This window comes from Ascidia mentula, chromosome 6 (assembly GCF_947561715.1).
Source record: "Ascidia mentula chromosome 6, kaAscMent1.1, whole genome shotgun sequence".
Classification (NCBI taxonomy): Eukaryota; Metazoa; Chordata; class Ascidiacea; order Phlebobranchia; family Ascidiidae; genus Ascidia; species Ascidia mentula.
This window is the reverse complement of record NC_138571.1, coordinates 6,864,780-6,880,632: the sequence shown is the minus strand read 5'-3', so window position 1 is coordinate 6,880,632 and position 15,853 is coordinate 6,864,780. Positions and strand designations below refer to the sequence as shown.

General features: G+C 37.5%; 2 protein-coding genes across 2 annotated transcripts; both read left to right on the top strand.

The window, feature by feature from the left end:
• The first annotated feature begins 1,934 nt into the window (after positions 1-1,934).
• LOC145905959 (matrilin-1-like) lies at positions 1,935-4,910 on the top strand. The gene is made up of 9 exons (XM_082993297.1): positions 1,935-2,972; positions 3,037-3,144; positions 3,258-3,446; positions 3,535-3,700; positions 3,757-3,829; positions 3,903-4,048; positions 4,149-4,254; positions 4,614-4,720; positions 4,774-4,910. Exons 1-9 carry the CDS (start codon positions 2,912-2,914, stop codon positions 4,778-4,780), a joined length of 963 nt encoding a protein of 320 aa, XP_082849423.1. The 5' UTR covers positions 1,935-2,911; the 3' UTR covers positions 4,781-4,910.
• Positions 4,911-13,995: 9,085 nt separating this feature from the next.
• On the top strand, positions 13,996-15,057 carry LOC145907062 (G-protein coupled receptor GRL101-like). The gene has a single exon (XM_082994498.1). It carries the CDS (start codon positions 13,996-13,998, stop codon positions 15,055-15,057), a length of 1,062 nt encoding a protein of 353 aa, XP_082850624.1.
• Positions 15,058-15,853: the final 796 nt, after the last annotated feature.

Below are 15,853 nucleotides of genomic sequence, written 5' to 3'. Positions count from 1 at the left end.
AATTATTTATTTGGTGCGAAACGGTTTCTCTGTAGAACTGTTATTGCAATATATGGGACGTTAAAGTAGGACGATAAACACATAAAGAAACATTTTGACAACAATGCAATTTTATTGCCACATTATTTGTAAGTTTAGATATTATCGCTGGAGGAAACAATACTAACCGATCATTCCTTGTAAAGGAAACTGTACACTTTGGCTGTTATAAATAGTCAAGTTGTATTAAAAAAATTGCAACAGACTTTCAGATGAGACACGAATTTGCGAAGAAATTTACTCAGATATTGTCAGTGTAAAGCATTACAAACATCTGCGTTTTGCTCCAAGCTGCATGCGGAAGATCATACACACGCTGGCGCAGTTCACATCGGCGAAGATCTCCGTTAAACGCGTAAAAGACGACAGTTAAACTTGGTTCAACTTTTCCGCTTAATGCAAATTAAAAAGGATTTGGACCGAACCGGTATTTCTGGCAAAAAAGTGTCAATGTTTTGGTTGCTTTGCAGCAGTCTTCATCAGAATATGCATGTGAGCATCAACAATGAATTATGTGGATCAAGATTAGTCACAGCCTTTAACTCATGCTTATACAAGTAAGTCAAGTAAACGCAGCGCGATGTCGCATTGTGGTCAAATGCAGTGCAATTTATAACCCGACCTAAAATTTTACAGCTTACGCATGTCTTGCCCACCCGAGGAAATGTTCATCAATCAATGTTTACGATTATGTCGGCGCTTGGCATGTCAGTAACAATGTGGCATTAGTCTAATATTGAAGACTAAAACGTATATAAATTTAGGTCTAAGCAAACAGACTAATAAATAAACAGACAAGACATTCACTTCGACAAACACGAAACGAGTTTGCTAGTGTAGAAGCTAGCACAGTGCCACTTAAACAGCTGCACTGATGAGACCTCACAGATCGAAACAGTGCGTGTACACACCCTGTCTGCAGGTTGCAAATATTGTAGCTTTTTTGCACGAAACGAGTTAAAATTTTATTGGTTACCTACACAAAAAAACTCACAAATCCCTTGCTATAGAAAAAAGATCAGGTCACAGTAAAACTGGATCAGGTCACAGTAAAACTGGATCAGGTCACAGTAAATGTTTCAACATAAAGTAAAGCAAAAATTATAGGGCGGTCTCAAATCGTCCATCCCTTTGTTTGGCATTTGGCAGGTAGCTCTCACAATTTAGCGTCAATGCATTTACGCCAATGTTTAATGACCACGGTTCAGACCATTTGCTTGATTGGCGGCAATGTCAATTTACACATGTGATACAAGTAGTGTGTACTGATACAGTAAAACATAAATATCTGTATACTGACCTAGAAAACTGTGCAAACAACATTTGTGCAATTACCCAATAATATCGCAAAAATACAGAACATTATGTGGTGCAAGCGCTGAACCAATAAATATGTTCTTAAGGTGTGAAATTCATTATTGCCGACTACACAGTAAAGTTGTTTTTTGCACACGTCATCTATTTCTCTGCTCTTAGGAATCAAGGTTTAAAATAACAAAGTCCTCTAAACCAATGCTAAAAATGCATTTTAACAAAAAAGTGTGCCTAAAAGACTGGGTTACTATAGCTGGACTGATGAGCCCCAAACATTTGCAAGAAGTCAGATTATGGATTTTTTTATATAATTTGGTGCGAACTAAATAATTAAATGTGCCAAACTCCGCTATGACCCATTACGAAGGAAATAGTGCGTCGCAAAACACGAATGTGCTTTGTTTTAGAGTTGATTTTGGGAATTCGAAAGCCTTTTAAGGTGGTTTTTGAGAATTTCAAGCTGCAATCAAAACTTCTATACCAGCAATTTCATAGGTGCAATACCTCTATAACTTAATAAAAACAAGTTGTATGTAATAAGAATACGTGACTTCCTGATGACTTGCGAATTGTGTGGAACTGCACGATTAATCAACGACTAAAATTGTAATACAATCGAATTTAATATAATAGGATAACTGACCGATCACAAACCAAAAGGATGCCAGCTAAAACGTAAGAAGATTTAACTACTCTGTCCATAAAAGCTATCCAAAATGTTACAGCATTACCAGCACGCACATCAAAAGTCGCATTGTTGTTTTTAAGTCTTTTGATGGTATTTGCACTAATTTCTCTCACAAAAAGTTCAACACAGACCATGAAATGTTTTTGTTCAATTGCGAAATCAGAAAGTAAATATCTGTATATAAACACCTGACAAACACAGTATGTTCCCTGGCTTCCCATGTTTTACCAGCGTTCAAGTAGTTTTTTCAAATAGGATATAAATACAAAATTTGCTTGTCAGGACTGTGGATTTGGCAAAAATATTCGGCAAATTTTCAAACGAAAGCTCGTTGTCCCCACATTAATTGGCAAAGACCTACATTAAATCGTGAGTATTATTATTTTTTTTATTACACCAATTTTAAGGTGCCGGAGCGCCACGGTAAGAAAGAGGAACAAACAAATGCAGATACGTGTTTTGTTGATGCACAGCACCAACCTTTACCACCATGTAAATACGCATATCAATCACCGCTGTCACTTTATCTGAAATAATCTTGTTGGAATTTTTATACTTACGATCCGTTCTGAACTGCAATTAATCACTGTTGCCACGTTACGAAACCACGTCATGTTTCGTAGTTCCACCAACTTCTGTCTTTTATGATTCAACTGAAATTCCAATGCAAGCAGACGTAGCCCAAGAACGTGAGAGAACGTTTCTTGTGTTCACAAAACCTTTCCAAAATGTCGACAGTCGATTACGCATTTCCGATCGAAACCCGTCGCTCGATCACGAGACCGTGCTTATGGCCCTATATAATTGCCACGGACGGAGTGACAAGCGCCACACAAGTTAACTGAAATTAGCAATTTCAGGCGCAGAAGTATGAAATTGTTGTTGTTTACATGTATTCTGGCAGTATTTGAACTCACAACTTTCACAAAAGGTATAAACAATAGGTTGAGCTTATAACAGCCTTGTCAATAAAAAAGGTGAACTTAATTTTCCAGGTCTTCGTTGTTACAGCTGGATCAACAGCGACAATCCATTGGGAATTACAGAATGTCAGAATTCAAAAGAGGCCATGAAATGTTTTTATGCTACTACAAAATCAAAAAGTAAACCGTTAGCACTAACGTTAAAACACAGCTTTGGCTTTCCAAAAGTGTTTTGCTTTAAGTAAGATCTGTAAAATGAAAGTTTGTGATAACTCTGTATTTATTTGTCTCAGTGCATTCAGAAGTCAGCAATTTCGGTGGTTGCATCGAAGCGGAATATTGTGCCAAGAAAGTATGCAATGCCATTACGCCAACTGGGTGCGTGAATAATGAAATCGACTGCAATGCGAGTTGTTGCGACACTTCTCTATGCAACGATGGCATTACTAAACCTTCTATCACAAACAACACCAATTCTACAGGTATCAGTGCATTTCGGCCAAAGGCACAAAATTAAACCCAGATTATTTCAGTTGTGGTGCAGAAATTGACTGTGATTCAAAATTTTAGGTTGTGAGACATACACGATGGATTTGATGTTTCTAGTCGATGGATCGGCTTCAATCGGTCTTACAAACTTCAAGTTGATAAAAGAATTTTTAAAGCAGGTTGTGGCACGAATTGACATAGAGAAAAACCAAGTCGGGGTGATACAATATTCACACTTCTTTGGAAGGTATATTTGCTTATCTTTTAACAAGATAAAATGAATTACTCTTCATTTATTTCCAGGTCCTGGAATGTTGAAAATTTAATCCGAACAGAAATTGGTTTGGGCCAGTTGAAATCACATGCATTGTTTAATGTAAGTAGCCTATAGTATGACCTACTACCTTCGTTTTACCTGTTTTGTTTCTAAACACGCTACGGTATTGCAGAACTCGGTGGACAGAATGACGTATCAAGGTTATACAACGTATACAGCTGCGGCGATTCGCAAAGCTACAGAGGTTGACTTTCCCGCATTTTCTCGCTTCAATGACTCTTGTTCCAAAAAGATTGCGTTTGTTATTACCGACGGCAGGTTAGCGCAAACCTAATTTTGTGGCAAGGCAGTCTAACAATATACGATCTTTTTTGCTATGTCCTCATAGTTAGGTACTTATATATGTACTCATATACAGAGCAACGGATGAGAAGTTTCTAAAGTCAGCGGTAAAAGCCGCCAACGACATTGGGGTGACTTTCTTTGCTGTTGGTGCGGGAGCTGCTGATTTGCAAGAACTGAAGGTAACTTACAATGAATATAAAAGTGTGGTGCGCGTGTATCAATACGCAAACAGTCACAAATGACAGTTGTGTATTTTGCAATTTTGTTTACACGCATTCAAAACTTTTGGTCAGAAATAAACCGGTCTGTATAACGAAAAAACTGCTACCTGTACCCAAGCACTGCGCACTGCGTTAGATAACCCACCACTCAATTCACGCACGTGTATTGGCGCACTTGTCATTTACTATTAGTGATATCACTGCGATTTAAACAAATGCTGAACAGACAGGAAAGATGAAAATGCCATTAAAGTTTTATTTTTTAAATTTATTTTAGGTAACAATGATTTACAGTTTATCTCACACCTTATTTGCAGATAATTACCGGAGACAGATTTGATCGAATATGGTTAGGGGCAGATTTCAATATTCTTCCCATATTCCTTAATTCGATCTACTACTCGCTTCTTAGATTTACTCACGGGTAAAACAGACATTTTTTTACTTTTGTATCAGCAACCAATAAATCGTTTGTAGTTTGTAGATTGCTGAGGTGACATACGTGCTGGAGTTCAACAAAACATTACAACATGCATCTATCAATATAACTATACATTTCGTGATGACATATTTCATGCCTTGTATACATTATTTGGCACGTATAGCCACGTGGGTAACATGATTTATCAACAGGTTTTGCATTGTAGCATATTCAGTTTATTTCAAATAAAACAAATGACCAACTGTAAAAGACGGGAGTTAAACTTGGTTCAACTTTTGTTGTTGTTTGAGCTTCAAAGACAATTATTACAAGAACCAAATAAAAAGGATTTGGACCAAGTCGGTTTTTCTAGCAAAAAAGTGACGTTTCGGTTGCTATGCAACAGCTTTCATCAGGATGTAACGAAATGTGATAAAATACAGCTTGGTCAATTGTCGAGGCGCATAAACAACAAACCCAAGAGCTGAAAGACGAAACGAAGAATGTAAAGGTGGGAGGGACACATCTGCAATACAATTATCAGCAACCACGAAATGCGCTCTACAAATCACTGTTTTTGTTGTTCACGGGGTGCAAGGGTAGGAGTGCCTGCAAGTGTCGACACACACCGAGTAATACAGCGTGTTTTGTCTTTGAGTGATGACGCATACACATTTATGTTTAATGACTCCATTCTCTTCTACCTGTCAGTTTCTCGGTCCAAAATTTTCTCGGTTCGTTCAAAACGCCAGATATCTATTGGAATGAGTGGGCTTGCGGTACACCCTTGTAGAGAGGACCCTCGTTCTTCTCTTTAAATATAAACATCCAACCAGGACAACTAACCCTTGCTCGCGTCCATTGTGAACTTGATGCTCGGATCAATAGAGTTGAGATGCGAGAGTAGCGACTGCATGTCATTCCGACAACAAATATGTCATGATTATAACGTCCCCAAAACCAAGGAAGGTTAGTAAAAGTTGTCAACGCCCTTCAACCGACAATTGACCACGCTGTGATTTTGCACATTTCGTTACATCCTGATGAAGGCTGTTGCATAGCAACCGAAACGTTGACTCTTACAACTATTTTTGCCAGAAGAAGCATCCTGTAGTAATAAATATGCATGTGAGCATCAGCAATGAATTATTTGGATCAAGATTAGCCAGAACCTCATGAGTATACAAGGAAGTAAACGCCGCGCTGTCACATTGTGGTCAAATGCCGGGCAATTTATAACCCGACCTAAAATTTTACAGCTTACGCATGTCTTGCCACTCGAGGAAATGTTAATCAATCAATGTTTACGATTATGTCGGCGCTTGTCTTGTCAGTAACAATGTTACATTTGCCTAATATTGAAGACTAAAACGTATATACTTTATTTTGATTGATTGACGGCACTGTCAATTTACATATGTGATACAAGTAGTGTATTCTAATACTTCGGTAAAACATAAATATCTGTATATTGACCTTGAAAACTGTGCAAGCAACATTTCTGCAATTACCCAATAATATCGCAAAAATACAGAACTTTATTTGGTGCAAGCGCTGAACCAATAAATATGTTCTTAAGGTGTGAAGGAAATGTTTAAGACCTGTGACAAAAAGTTATTTGATGGCCTTTATAAGAATACATAAAAAATTCATGATAACACATATCTAATCCACAAAGACGCAGTGAAATGACCGAAAAATAAACTATATCAGGGATTATAATGCTGCTGTTGTCTGAAGGTTACTGGTTACAAAATTGTTCATTTTATTCGTATTCATGTCACTGACTTCTGGTAATGACTCATCTTTTTGCTGTCGCGTAGATCGACACAGCAGTTTCATAATCACTTTTTCAATCTGCTAAACAATAAATCAAAGTCGGCCGTCACGATATAGGGCAGTGCAGGTGTGCTAATTACCGTTTCCAGTATGGTTGAAAAGATTGTGCAGAGAAGAGGGGTGTGATTGCCGCCACCAGTTGCCAAACTGAAGTGTTTGCCAATTACATAAAAAAACAAGTAGGCCTACCAAACGTAATTCATGACCAACCATATTACTTTTAACTATAGAAAAAAGTGCTGTTATAACAAAACTTATGCCGACGGCATGTAAATCACAATGAAAGAAACGTGGATTTTGCTATAGAAAATATATTTGTGGTTTAGACTCGCAAACCTTCTTCTATCACAAAAACCTTGATGAAAGAATTTGAAAAGTGCTTGATTGAATGAAACTTCCATGGAAAGGATCAGCTTATTCATAGTCATACGGGACGAAAGTGTGCAAAAGTTTCAGAGAAATCACCAATGTGATTATTAAACAGGATTTCCTGTTAATGTAAAGGAGTGATTGCGGCCAAAAGAATGGGACAGTAAATAACACGGGTAGTATCTAGAATGTTATTGTCTGACTTTTAGACAACTGCAAGTGATGGATGGTGAAATATTATTGTATTGCTGTTGCTGCAAAGCATGTTGTAATGGCAAAGCAAAGAATCTGTCCTTCTGTCACAATTAAACGTACACTTTTATACAATGACGTTGAGCCTGCAAGGAGGCTTTATCGGGGTCATGGTCCAGCGCACAAACATGTATCAACAAATGTAAAAACACAAGAAAAGAGAACACTCACACCGCATGTACCGTCAAGTGAATAAATTAAAAAATTGAATTATTAGAATACCAAGATAAGCACTATACGCTTTCTGGTTGTGTTGCGCCATAAGTTTCATGGCATGTATATTATGAAACTGTCACACATTTCGTAAAGTAACGAGATATCTTGTTGCAAGAGAACAGAAAAATACTGCTTCCTGTCGTTGACAAAAGATTATACTTGCGAAGATCAAGCGTTTCCAAACAGAGGGACTTGGAATGATCTATTTCTCTCCATAGAACCTTGACTAAGGTAATCTATTGGCCGGGTAGGGCAAAATGCTTTGTCAACAGACGCGACATGTGACGAAGGTTTTCAATTTTGTCTTCATCGTAATCTTCCTTGTGGGCGAAATTGCGAGGTTCTTTGAGGCTTTTTTTGTAAAACAAAATGTGTGCAAGTGAATTGATTGTTTGCAACCAAAATACAAAGCAGAAGAAAATGTAGTTTCGGTATATTTCCCCGCATGATTTAGGGTTTCTCTGAATTCTAATCACTGGTTGTAATCATATTTTGTGGTAAACAGACTACTATTGTATCGTACTGAAGGAAAGCTGGTCTTAGTAAAGGAGTCACGATTATAGCCACAATCACCCATTATAGAAACCTGTGAGTCACAAAACCGTCATCCTTCAAAATTTGACACTTCAATGGTTGTGATTTTACTTCCTTGTTTAAAGCGGGAAGGCAAACTTTTATACAGTTTGCCAAAGAATATCAGTGTCATAGGTGGTCGTGAAAGTGTAAAGGACCCCACGAAGCATTTAGTGTCGACTTTGCAGGACGCAAAAATGACAGATCTATACCCTGATGGTAGGATATCTTCACATTGACTGTTATCGAAAAAGATTTTAAACGTAATCGAGTCACTGATTAAATTAGGCTATAACATAAGCATGTTACAACGAAAATGTAGGTTCGTAAAGGTTGACCCAAAGTTTAGGGTTTTAAGATAATGCAACCAATGTACCTTCATATGTAAACAAACTAATTGTAAAGCTCTATGACGCTGGCCAGTGAGTGTTTTAGCAACATTACAAGTTAAATTGTGAAGCTTAAATCTGCATGAGTCAATGCAAAAAATGCATAATTTTGTTTCTTGAAAGTAGTCTCAAGGTATTCGACTAGTTCAATACGCCTAAATTATTTATATTATATTTCATAAAGGTGCAAATTTTGGGCAGTGTATCAGGTTATGCAACACCACCGACGACAAGTTTCCCCAGAAGTTCAAAATCTGTCGAAACGTTTCATTTGGCGAATGCAAGTCGTTAAGGTTTCAAGGTATATTGGGACACTATGTGAAAACAAGCAAATGCATCTCAACAAACGAATTATTAAACTGTGGATTTGCCCCGGATCCTAGAGACGATCGAATTAAATTTGATACGATGTATGCCATTGCTTACATTCTAACATGGGCATTGGGTGTATTTGCTCTGTTTGGCAACGTCCTTATAATGTGCAATAGCATTTCTCTCCTATACAAGAAGTTTGGAATCATGGAAAAAGTGAAGACACTCCACAACATCCTATTGTTAAATTTAAGCACTGCTGATTTTTTTACGGGGTTGATTACCTTGTCCCATATGGTTCTGTATTCTAAAATTGGAACACCGCTTTCATCGCGGGATTATCAACTATGGAAAGCTGGTAACCTTTGCTCCTTAATTGGAATAACTGCGTTTGTCTCTAGTCAAGTTTCAGTTACAACTTTAATACTTATTACTTCATGTAGATTATACAGCGTACTTTGGCCGTACAAAATAGTTCAAATCAAACCTGTTATCTTTCCCCTTGTTCTATCTTGGATTGTGTGGACGTTTCTAGGGTGCATCCCCTTACTTGGAAACAAAGACACGTTTCACAATAGCATGTATATTGAAGATGAATGCTTCGATCTCCCGTTTACAGCAACTTACACCGAGCTAGTAAAAATAGTCAAACCAATGTTGAAGAAGGTCAACTGCTCGTACGTATTACCGATGTCGCGTTCTTGGGATGAACTGTTTTCGCTTTTAGACGATATGCAACTTTTTAACAAGACAACATTGAAGACCTATCCTTACTACAGTGGAACAAATTTTTGCTTTCCTAATTACTTCAACACAGATCAAAACCCGGCGCTAGGGTTCCTGCTGCAAATTGTATGTTTTAACTTCTTTGCCTTCTTCTACATGGCCCTCGCTTACTCCATAATCCTACGACGAACATCTGGCTTCGACGCAAGTTCTACTATGAAATGTTGGGGCATTTGCAGCTGCTTTTGTTGTAGTTCGCCTGAAGACAACACCCGAGAACAAGAAAATAAAGCAATGCATCGTCGTATATTTCTCGTTGTGTTGACGGACTTCGCTTGCTGGGTTCCAATTTCACTTATCGCGATCACAAAGTCCATAGATGAATCGTCTATTAGCAAATACGTGACGTATTGCATCATTGGGCTTTTGTTTCCAGTTAATAGTGCCCTTAACCCGTTCTTGTATACGAACCAATGGAAAAACGTGATTATGAAACTACTGTGTCGATCTACGCGACAGCAAAAAGATGAGTCAGTATACCAATAAAATAAACAATTTTGTTACCAGTAACCTTCAGACAACAGCAGCATTATAATCCCTAATTTAGTTTATTTTTCGGTCATTTCACTGCGTCTTCGTGGATTACATATGTGTTATCATGAATTTTTTATGTATTCTTATGAAGGCCACCAAATAACTTTTTGGCACAGGTTTTAAACATTTCCTTCACACCTTAAGAACATATTTATTGGTTCAGCGCTTGCACCACATGTTTTATATTTTTGCGAAATTATTTGATAATTGCAGAAATGTTGCTTGCACAGTTTTCAAGGTCAATATACAGATATTTATGTTTTACCGAAGTATTAGAATACACTGCTTGTATGACGTAGTAAATTGACATTGGCGCCAATCAAGCGAAATGGTCTGAACCATGGTCATTATACATTAACGTTATTCCATTGACGCAAAATTGCGAGAAAACGCTACGCAAATTTTGCAAATTGACAGAATTAATTTCTACCTGCCAAGTGCCAAATGAAGGGATGGATGATTTGAGACCGCCCTATAATTTTTGCTTTACTTTATGTTGAAACATTTACTGTGACTTGATCTTTTTTTCTTATAATAATGGACTTGTTTGCTTTTTGTAGGTAACCAATAAAAATTTTAACTCGTTTCGTGTTGGTCAAAGTGAAAGTGTTGTCTGTTTATTTATTTATTGTGTGGTTATTGAAGTAAATTTGCATAAGTTTTAGTCTTTAAAATAAGACTAATGCCACATTGTTACTGGCATGCCAAGCGCCGACATAATCTTAAACATTGATTGATTCACATTTTCTCGAGTGGGCAAGATATGTGTAAGCTGTAAAATTTGATATAGGGTTCTAAATTGTACGGTATTTGTCCACAATGCGACAGTGCCCCGCGTGAGTACTTGACTTCCTTGTATATTCGTGGGGTGAAGGCCCGAAGCCAAAGCACTTGTTTCAAACTCTAGATGAAATGCATTTTATATAGGTATGGGCGGCAATTTGTTTTTGGTCCAAGATGGCTTTTCGTCTGTTTCAATTCTAAACTGTAGCCTACAGTGTTAGTGAAATGAACAGCTTTCAAAAAAATTCACAGCAGCCTAATAGCCTATAATGACAATCAAATAACCAAAAGCACATCAACTTTAGCATTACTGTGGTCTGGCTAATATTGACCCAAATAATTCATTGTTGATGCTCACGTGCATATTAAATACTACAAGATTGTTCTTCTGGCAATGCTAGGCAACAGCCTTCATCAGGATGTAACGAAATGTGCAAAAATACATCGTGGTCAATTGTCGATTGAAGGGCTTTGACAACTTTTACTAACCTTCCTTGGTTTTGGGGAAGTTATATTTATGTATATCCCACAAGCGGGCGGTAGTGCGCTCGTTGCATATTTGAGCTGAATCGCTGATAACAAGTGAAGGTGTGCCGCAACATGAGGTAACCAGGCGCTTCTCGCTAACGCTTATCCCCGCTCCTTCCTCCGACGTAATCGTGGCACGTTTAGGAGATGTGATGATGTGCGACCCGCCGGTGTATAGTTGTCAAGTCGTAGGTTTCTGAAATCTTAAAGACGTTACAGCACCTGGTGGGTGACTTCAACATTCAAGTGTACGTTAGAGAAACTGTGTGTGCGTTCAGAACGAGGCTGAAAGAAAACAAGCGGGGCGTGACCGAACACGAAAAAAAAGTGGTTCTATTCCATCGAACAGTTTTACTGTGTAGTCGACAGTAGTAAATTTTATGCTTGAGTGGTTTGGAATACCAGTTTGATGTTTGCTTCGATCTGAACCGACAGAGTGATTCGACAGTTACAACTGACGTCTGAACCATCTTCTGTTATGTTGAAGATGTTTATCTTTTAGATAAGATTCAACTATTCCATATTTTATGTCATGGATGAATTAAAATTAAATTATCATTGAAAACAATGTAAAATATCCTCATGCACGAAAATAATTAGTTGGTCTACACTCCTAATGTAGTTGAGGAACAGTTATTGGATAACATGACATTATTATTCAAAAAATGCGGTTTATGATCCGAGAAGTCTTAGTGTATTTCTTATTGTTTATTGCGGGTGCTTGACGTCGTCACTTTTTGTCACGCTTTGCATTTATTGTAAACATTTTTGCGTCACTTTATTATCATGGCAACCAACAGAAGTAGGCTAACAATGTTAATACAACCAATTGCTGCAATTGTTTTATTGGTATTTTTAACTATAAAAAAAGTGCTGTTATAACAAAACTTATGCCGACGGCATGTAAATCACAATGAAAGAAACGTGGATTTTGTTGCAGAAAATATATTTGTGGTTTAGACTCGCAAAACTTCTTCTACAACAAAAACCTTGATGAAAGAATTTGAAAAGTGCTTGGTTGAATGAAACTTCCATGAAAACGATCAGCATATTCATAGTCACACGGGACGAAAGTGTGCAAAAGTTTCAGAGAAATCACCAATGTGATTATTAAACAGGATTTCCTGCAGCAAGAACGTCTGCGTAGGTTCAGCGTGGTATTATACGCTTTCTAGTTGTGTTGCGCCAATAAGTTTCATGGCATGTATATTATGAAACTGTCAGACGTGTTGAACGTTAACTGCGTTCTTCAGAAAGAGGACTAAACCTTCCGTTCTAATTATTATGGCGAGGCACTATACAACATGCAACACACGGAAACGCAAAGGAAAAAGGGAAAAATCACTGAGCTGGAAAAGGCGGTAATACATTTCGTAAAGTAACAAGATACCTTCTTGCAGAAAACAGGAAAATACTGCTTCCTGTCGTTGACAAAAGATTGTACAAACAGGGGGGAATGATCTATTTCTCTCTATATTGGCCGGGTAGGGAAAAATGGTTCTTCAACCGCAGACGCGACATGTAAGGAAGGTTTTCAATTTTGTCTTCATCGTAATCTTCGTTGTGGGCGAAATTGCGAGTTTTTTGGGGGCATTTTTGTAAAACAAAATGTGTGCAAGTGAATTGATTGTTTGCAACCAAAATACAAAGCAGAAGAAAATGTAGTTTCGGTATATTTCCCCGCATGATTTAAGGTTTCTGAATTTTAGTCACTGGTTGTAATCATATTTTGTGGTAAACGGACGACTATTGCATCGTATTGAAGAAAATCTGGTCATAGTAAAGGAGTCACGATTAGCCACAATCACTCATTAGAGAAACCTGTGAGTCACAAAACCGTAATCCATCAAAATTTGACACTTTAATGGTTGTTATTTTACTTCCTTGTTCAGAGCGGGTGGGCAAAGTTTTATACAGTTTGCCAAAGAATGTCAGTGTCAGGTGGTCGTAAATGTGTAAAGGACCACGAAGCATTCATTTACGCCTTTTCAGGACGCAAAAATGACAGATCATTACCCTGATGGTAGGATGTCTTTGCATTGACTGTTACAAAAAGTTTTTAAACGTAATCGAGTCACTGATTAAATTAGGCTACGTGAGAATGTTACAACGAAAATGAGGGTTCGTAGAGGTTGACACGAATTTTAGTGTTTTAAGATCATGCAACCAATGTACGTTCATATGTAAACGCATGACCCTGTCCAATGAGTGTTTTTAGCAAAACATTACAAGTTAAATTGTGAAGCTTAAATCTGCATGAGTCCATGTAAGAAATGCATAATTTTGTTTCTTGAAAGTAGTCCCAAAGTATTCGACTAGTTCAATACGCCTAAATTATTTATATTACATTGAATACATTAAGGTGCAACCTTTGGACAATGTATCAGCTTATGCAACACCACCGACGAAAAGTTTCCCCAGGAGTTCAAAATCTGTCGTAACGTTTCATTTGGCGAATGCAAGTCGTTAAGGTTTCAAGGTATATTGGGACATTATGTGAAGACAAACAAATGCATCTCAACAAACGAATTATTAAATTGTGGATTTGCCCCGGATCCTAGAGACGATCGAATTAAATTTGATACGATGTATGCCATTGCTTACATTCTAACATGGGCATTGGGTGTATTTGCTCTGTTTGGCAACGTCCTTATAATGTGCAATAGCATTTCTCTCCTATACAAGAAGTTTGGAATCATGGAAAAAGTGAAGACACTCCACAACATCCTATTGTTAAATTTAAGCACTGCTGATTTTTTTACGGGGTTGATTACCTTGTCTCATATGGTTCTGTATTCTAAAATTGGAACACCGCTTTCATCGCGGGATTATCAACTATGGAAAGCTGGTAACCTTTGCTCCTTAATTGGAATAACTGCGTTTGTCTCTAGTCAAGTTTCAGTTACAACTTTAATACTTATTACTTCATGTAGATTATACAGCGTACTTTGGCCGTACAAAATAGTTCAAATCAAACCTGTTATCTTTCCCCTTGTTCTATCTTGGATTGTGTGGACGTTTCTAGGGTGCATCCCCTTACTTGGAAACAAAGACACGTTTCACAATAGCATGTATATTGAAGATGAATGCTTCGATCTCCCGTTTACAGCAACTTACACCGAGCTAGTAAAAATAGTCAAACCAATGTTGAAGAAGGTCAACTGCTCGTACGTATTACCGATGTCGCGTTCTTGGGATGAACTGTTTTCGCTTTTAGACGATATGCAACTTTTTAACAAGACAACATTGAAGACCTATCCTTACTACAGTGGAACAAATTTTTGCTTTCCTAATTACTTCAACACAGATCAAAACCCGGCGCTAGGGTTCCTGCTGCAAATTGTATGTTTTAACTTCTTTGCCTTCTTCTACATGGCCCTCGCTTACTCCATAATTCTACAACGAACATCTGGTTTCGACGCAAGTTCTACTATGAAATGTTGGGGCATTTGCAGCTGCTTTTGTTGTAGTTCGTCTGAAGACAACACCCGAGAACAAGAAAATAAAGCAATGCATCGTCGTATATTTCTCGTTGTGTTGACGGACTTTGCTTGCTGGGTTCCAATTTCACTTATCGCGATCACAAAGTCCATAGATGAATCGTCTATTAGCAAATACGTGACGTATTACATCATTGGGTTTTTGTTTCCAGTTAACAGTGCCCTTAACCCGTTTTTGTATACGAACCAGTGGAAAAACGTGATGATGAAACTGTGTCGATCTACGCGACAGCAAAAAGATGAGTCACCATACGAATAAAATAAACCATTTTGTTACCAGTAACCTTCAGACAACAGCAGCAATTTTATCCCTAATATAGTTTATTTTTCGGTCATTTCACTGTGTCTTTGTGGATTAGATATGTGTTATCATGAGTTTTTTTATGTATTCTTATAAAGGCCATCAAATAAATTTTTGGCACAGGTTTTAAACATTTCCTTCACATGTAAAAATGTATTTATTGGTTCAGCGCTTGCACCACATAATGTTCTGTATTTTTGCGGTATTATTGGGTAATTGCACATATGTTGCTTGCACAGTTTTCAGGGTCAATATGCAGATATTTATAATTTACTGTATAGTGTACACACTACTTGTATCACATATGTAAATTGACATTGCCGCCAATCAAGCAAAATGATCTGAACCGTTATAGATTTTGACATAATTGCATTGACGTAAAATTGTAAGAAATTGCTCTGTAAATTTTACAAGTTGACAGAATTAATTTGTACTTTCCAAATAAAGGGATGGACGATTTGAGACCGCCCCATAATTCTTGCTTTACTTTGTGTTGAAACATTCCGGTTTTACTGTGACTTGTTCTCTTTTCCTATAGCAAGGGACTTGTGTGTTTTTTTGAAAAAGTAAATGAATATACGTTTTGGTCTTCAATATTAGGCTAATACCACATTGTTACTGGCATGCAAAGCGCCGACATAACCTTAAACATTGATTGATTAACATTTCCTCGAGTGGGCAAGACATGCGTATATATAAGCTGTAAACTTTTAGGTCTGTTATAAATTGCCCGGCATTTGACAACCATGCAACT

Bases quoted from the DNA above. Each gene is read 5' to 3' on its own strand.
- LOC145907062 (XM_082994498.1), top strand. From the start codon at position 13,996: ATGGAAAAAGTGAAGACACTCCACAACATCCTATTGTTAAATTTAAGC.
- LOC145905959 (XM_082993297.1), top strand. From the start codon at position 2,912: ATGAAATTGTTGTTGTTTACATGTATTCTGGCAGTATTTGAACTCACA. The intron at 3,145-3,257 runs GTAAACCGTTAG...TATTTGTCTCAG, and splicing joins TGCTACTACAAAATCAAAAA to TGCATTCAGAAGTCAGCAAT. The intron at 4,049-4,148 runs GTTAGCGCAAAC...ACTCATATACAG, and splicing joins TTTGTTATTACCGACGGCAG to AGCAACGGATGAGAAGTTTC.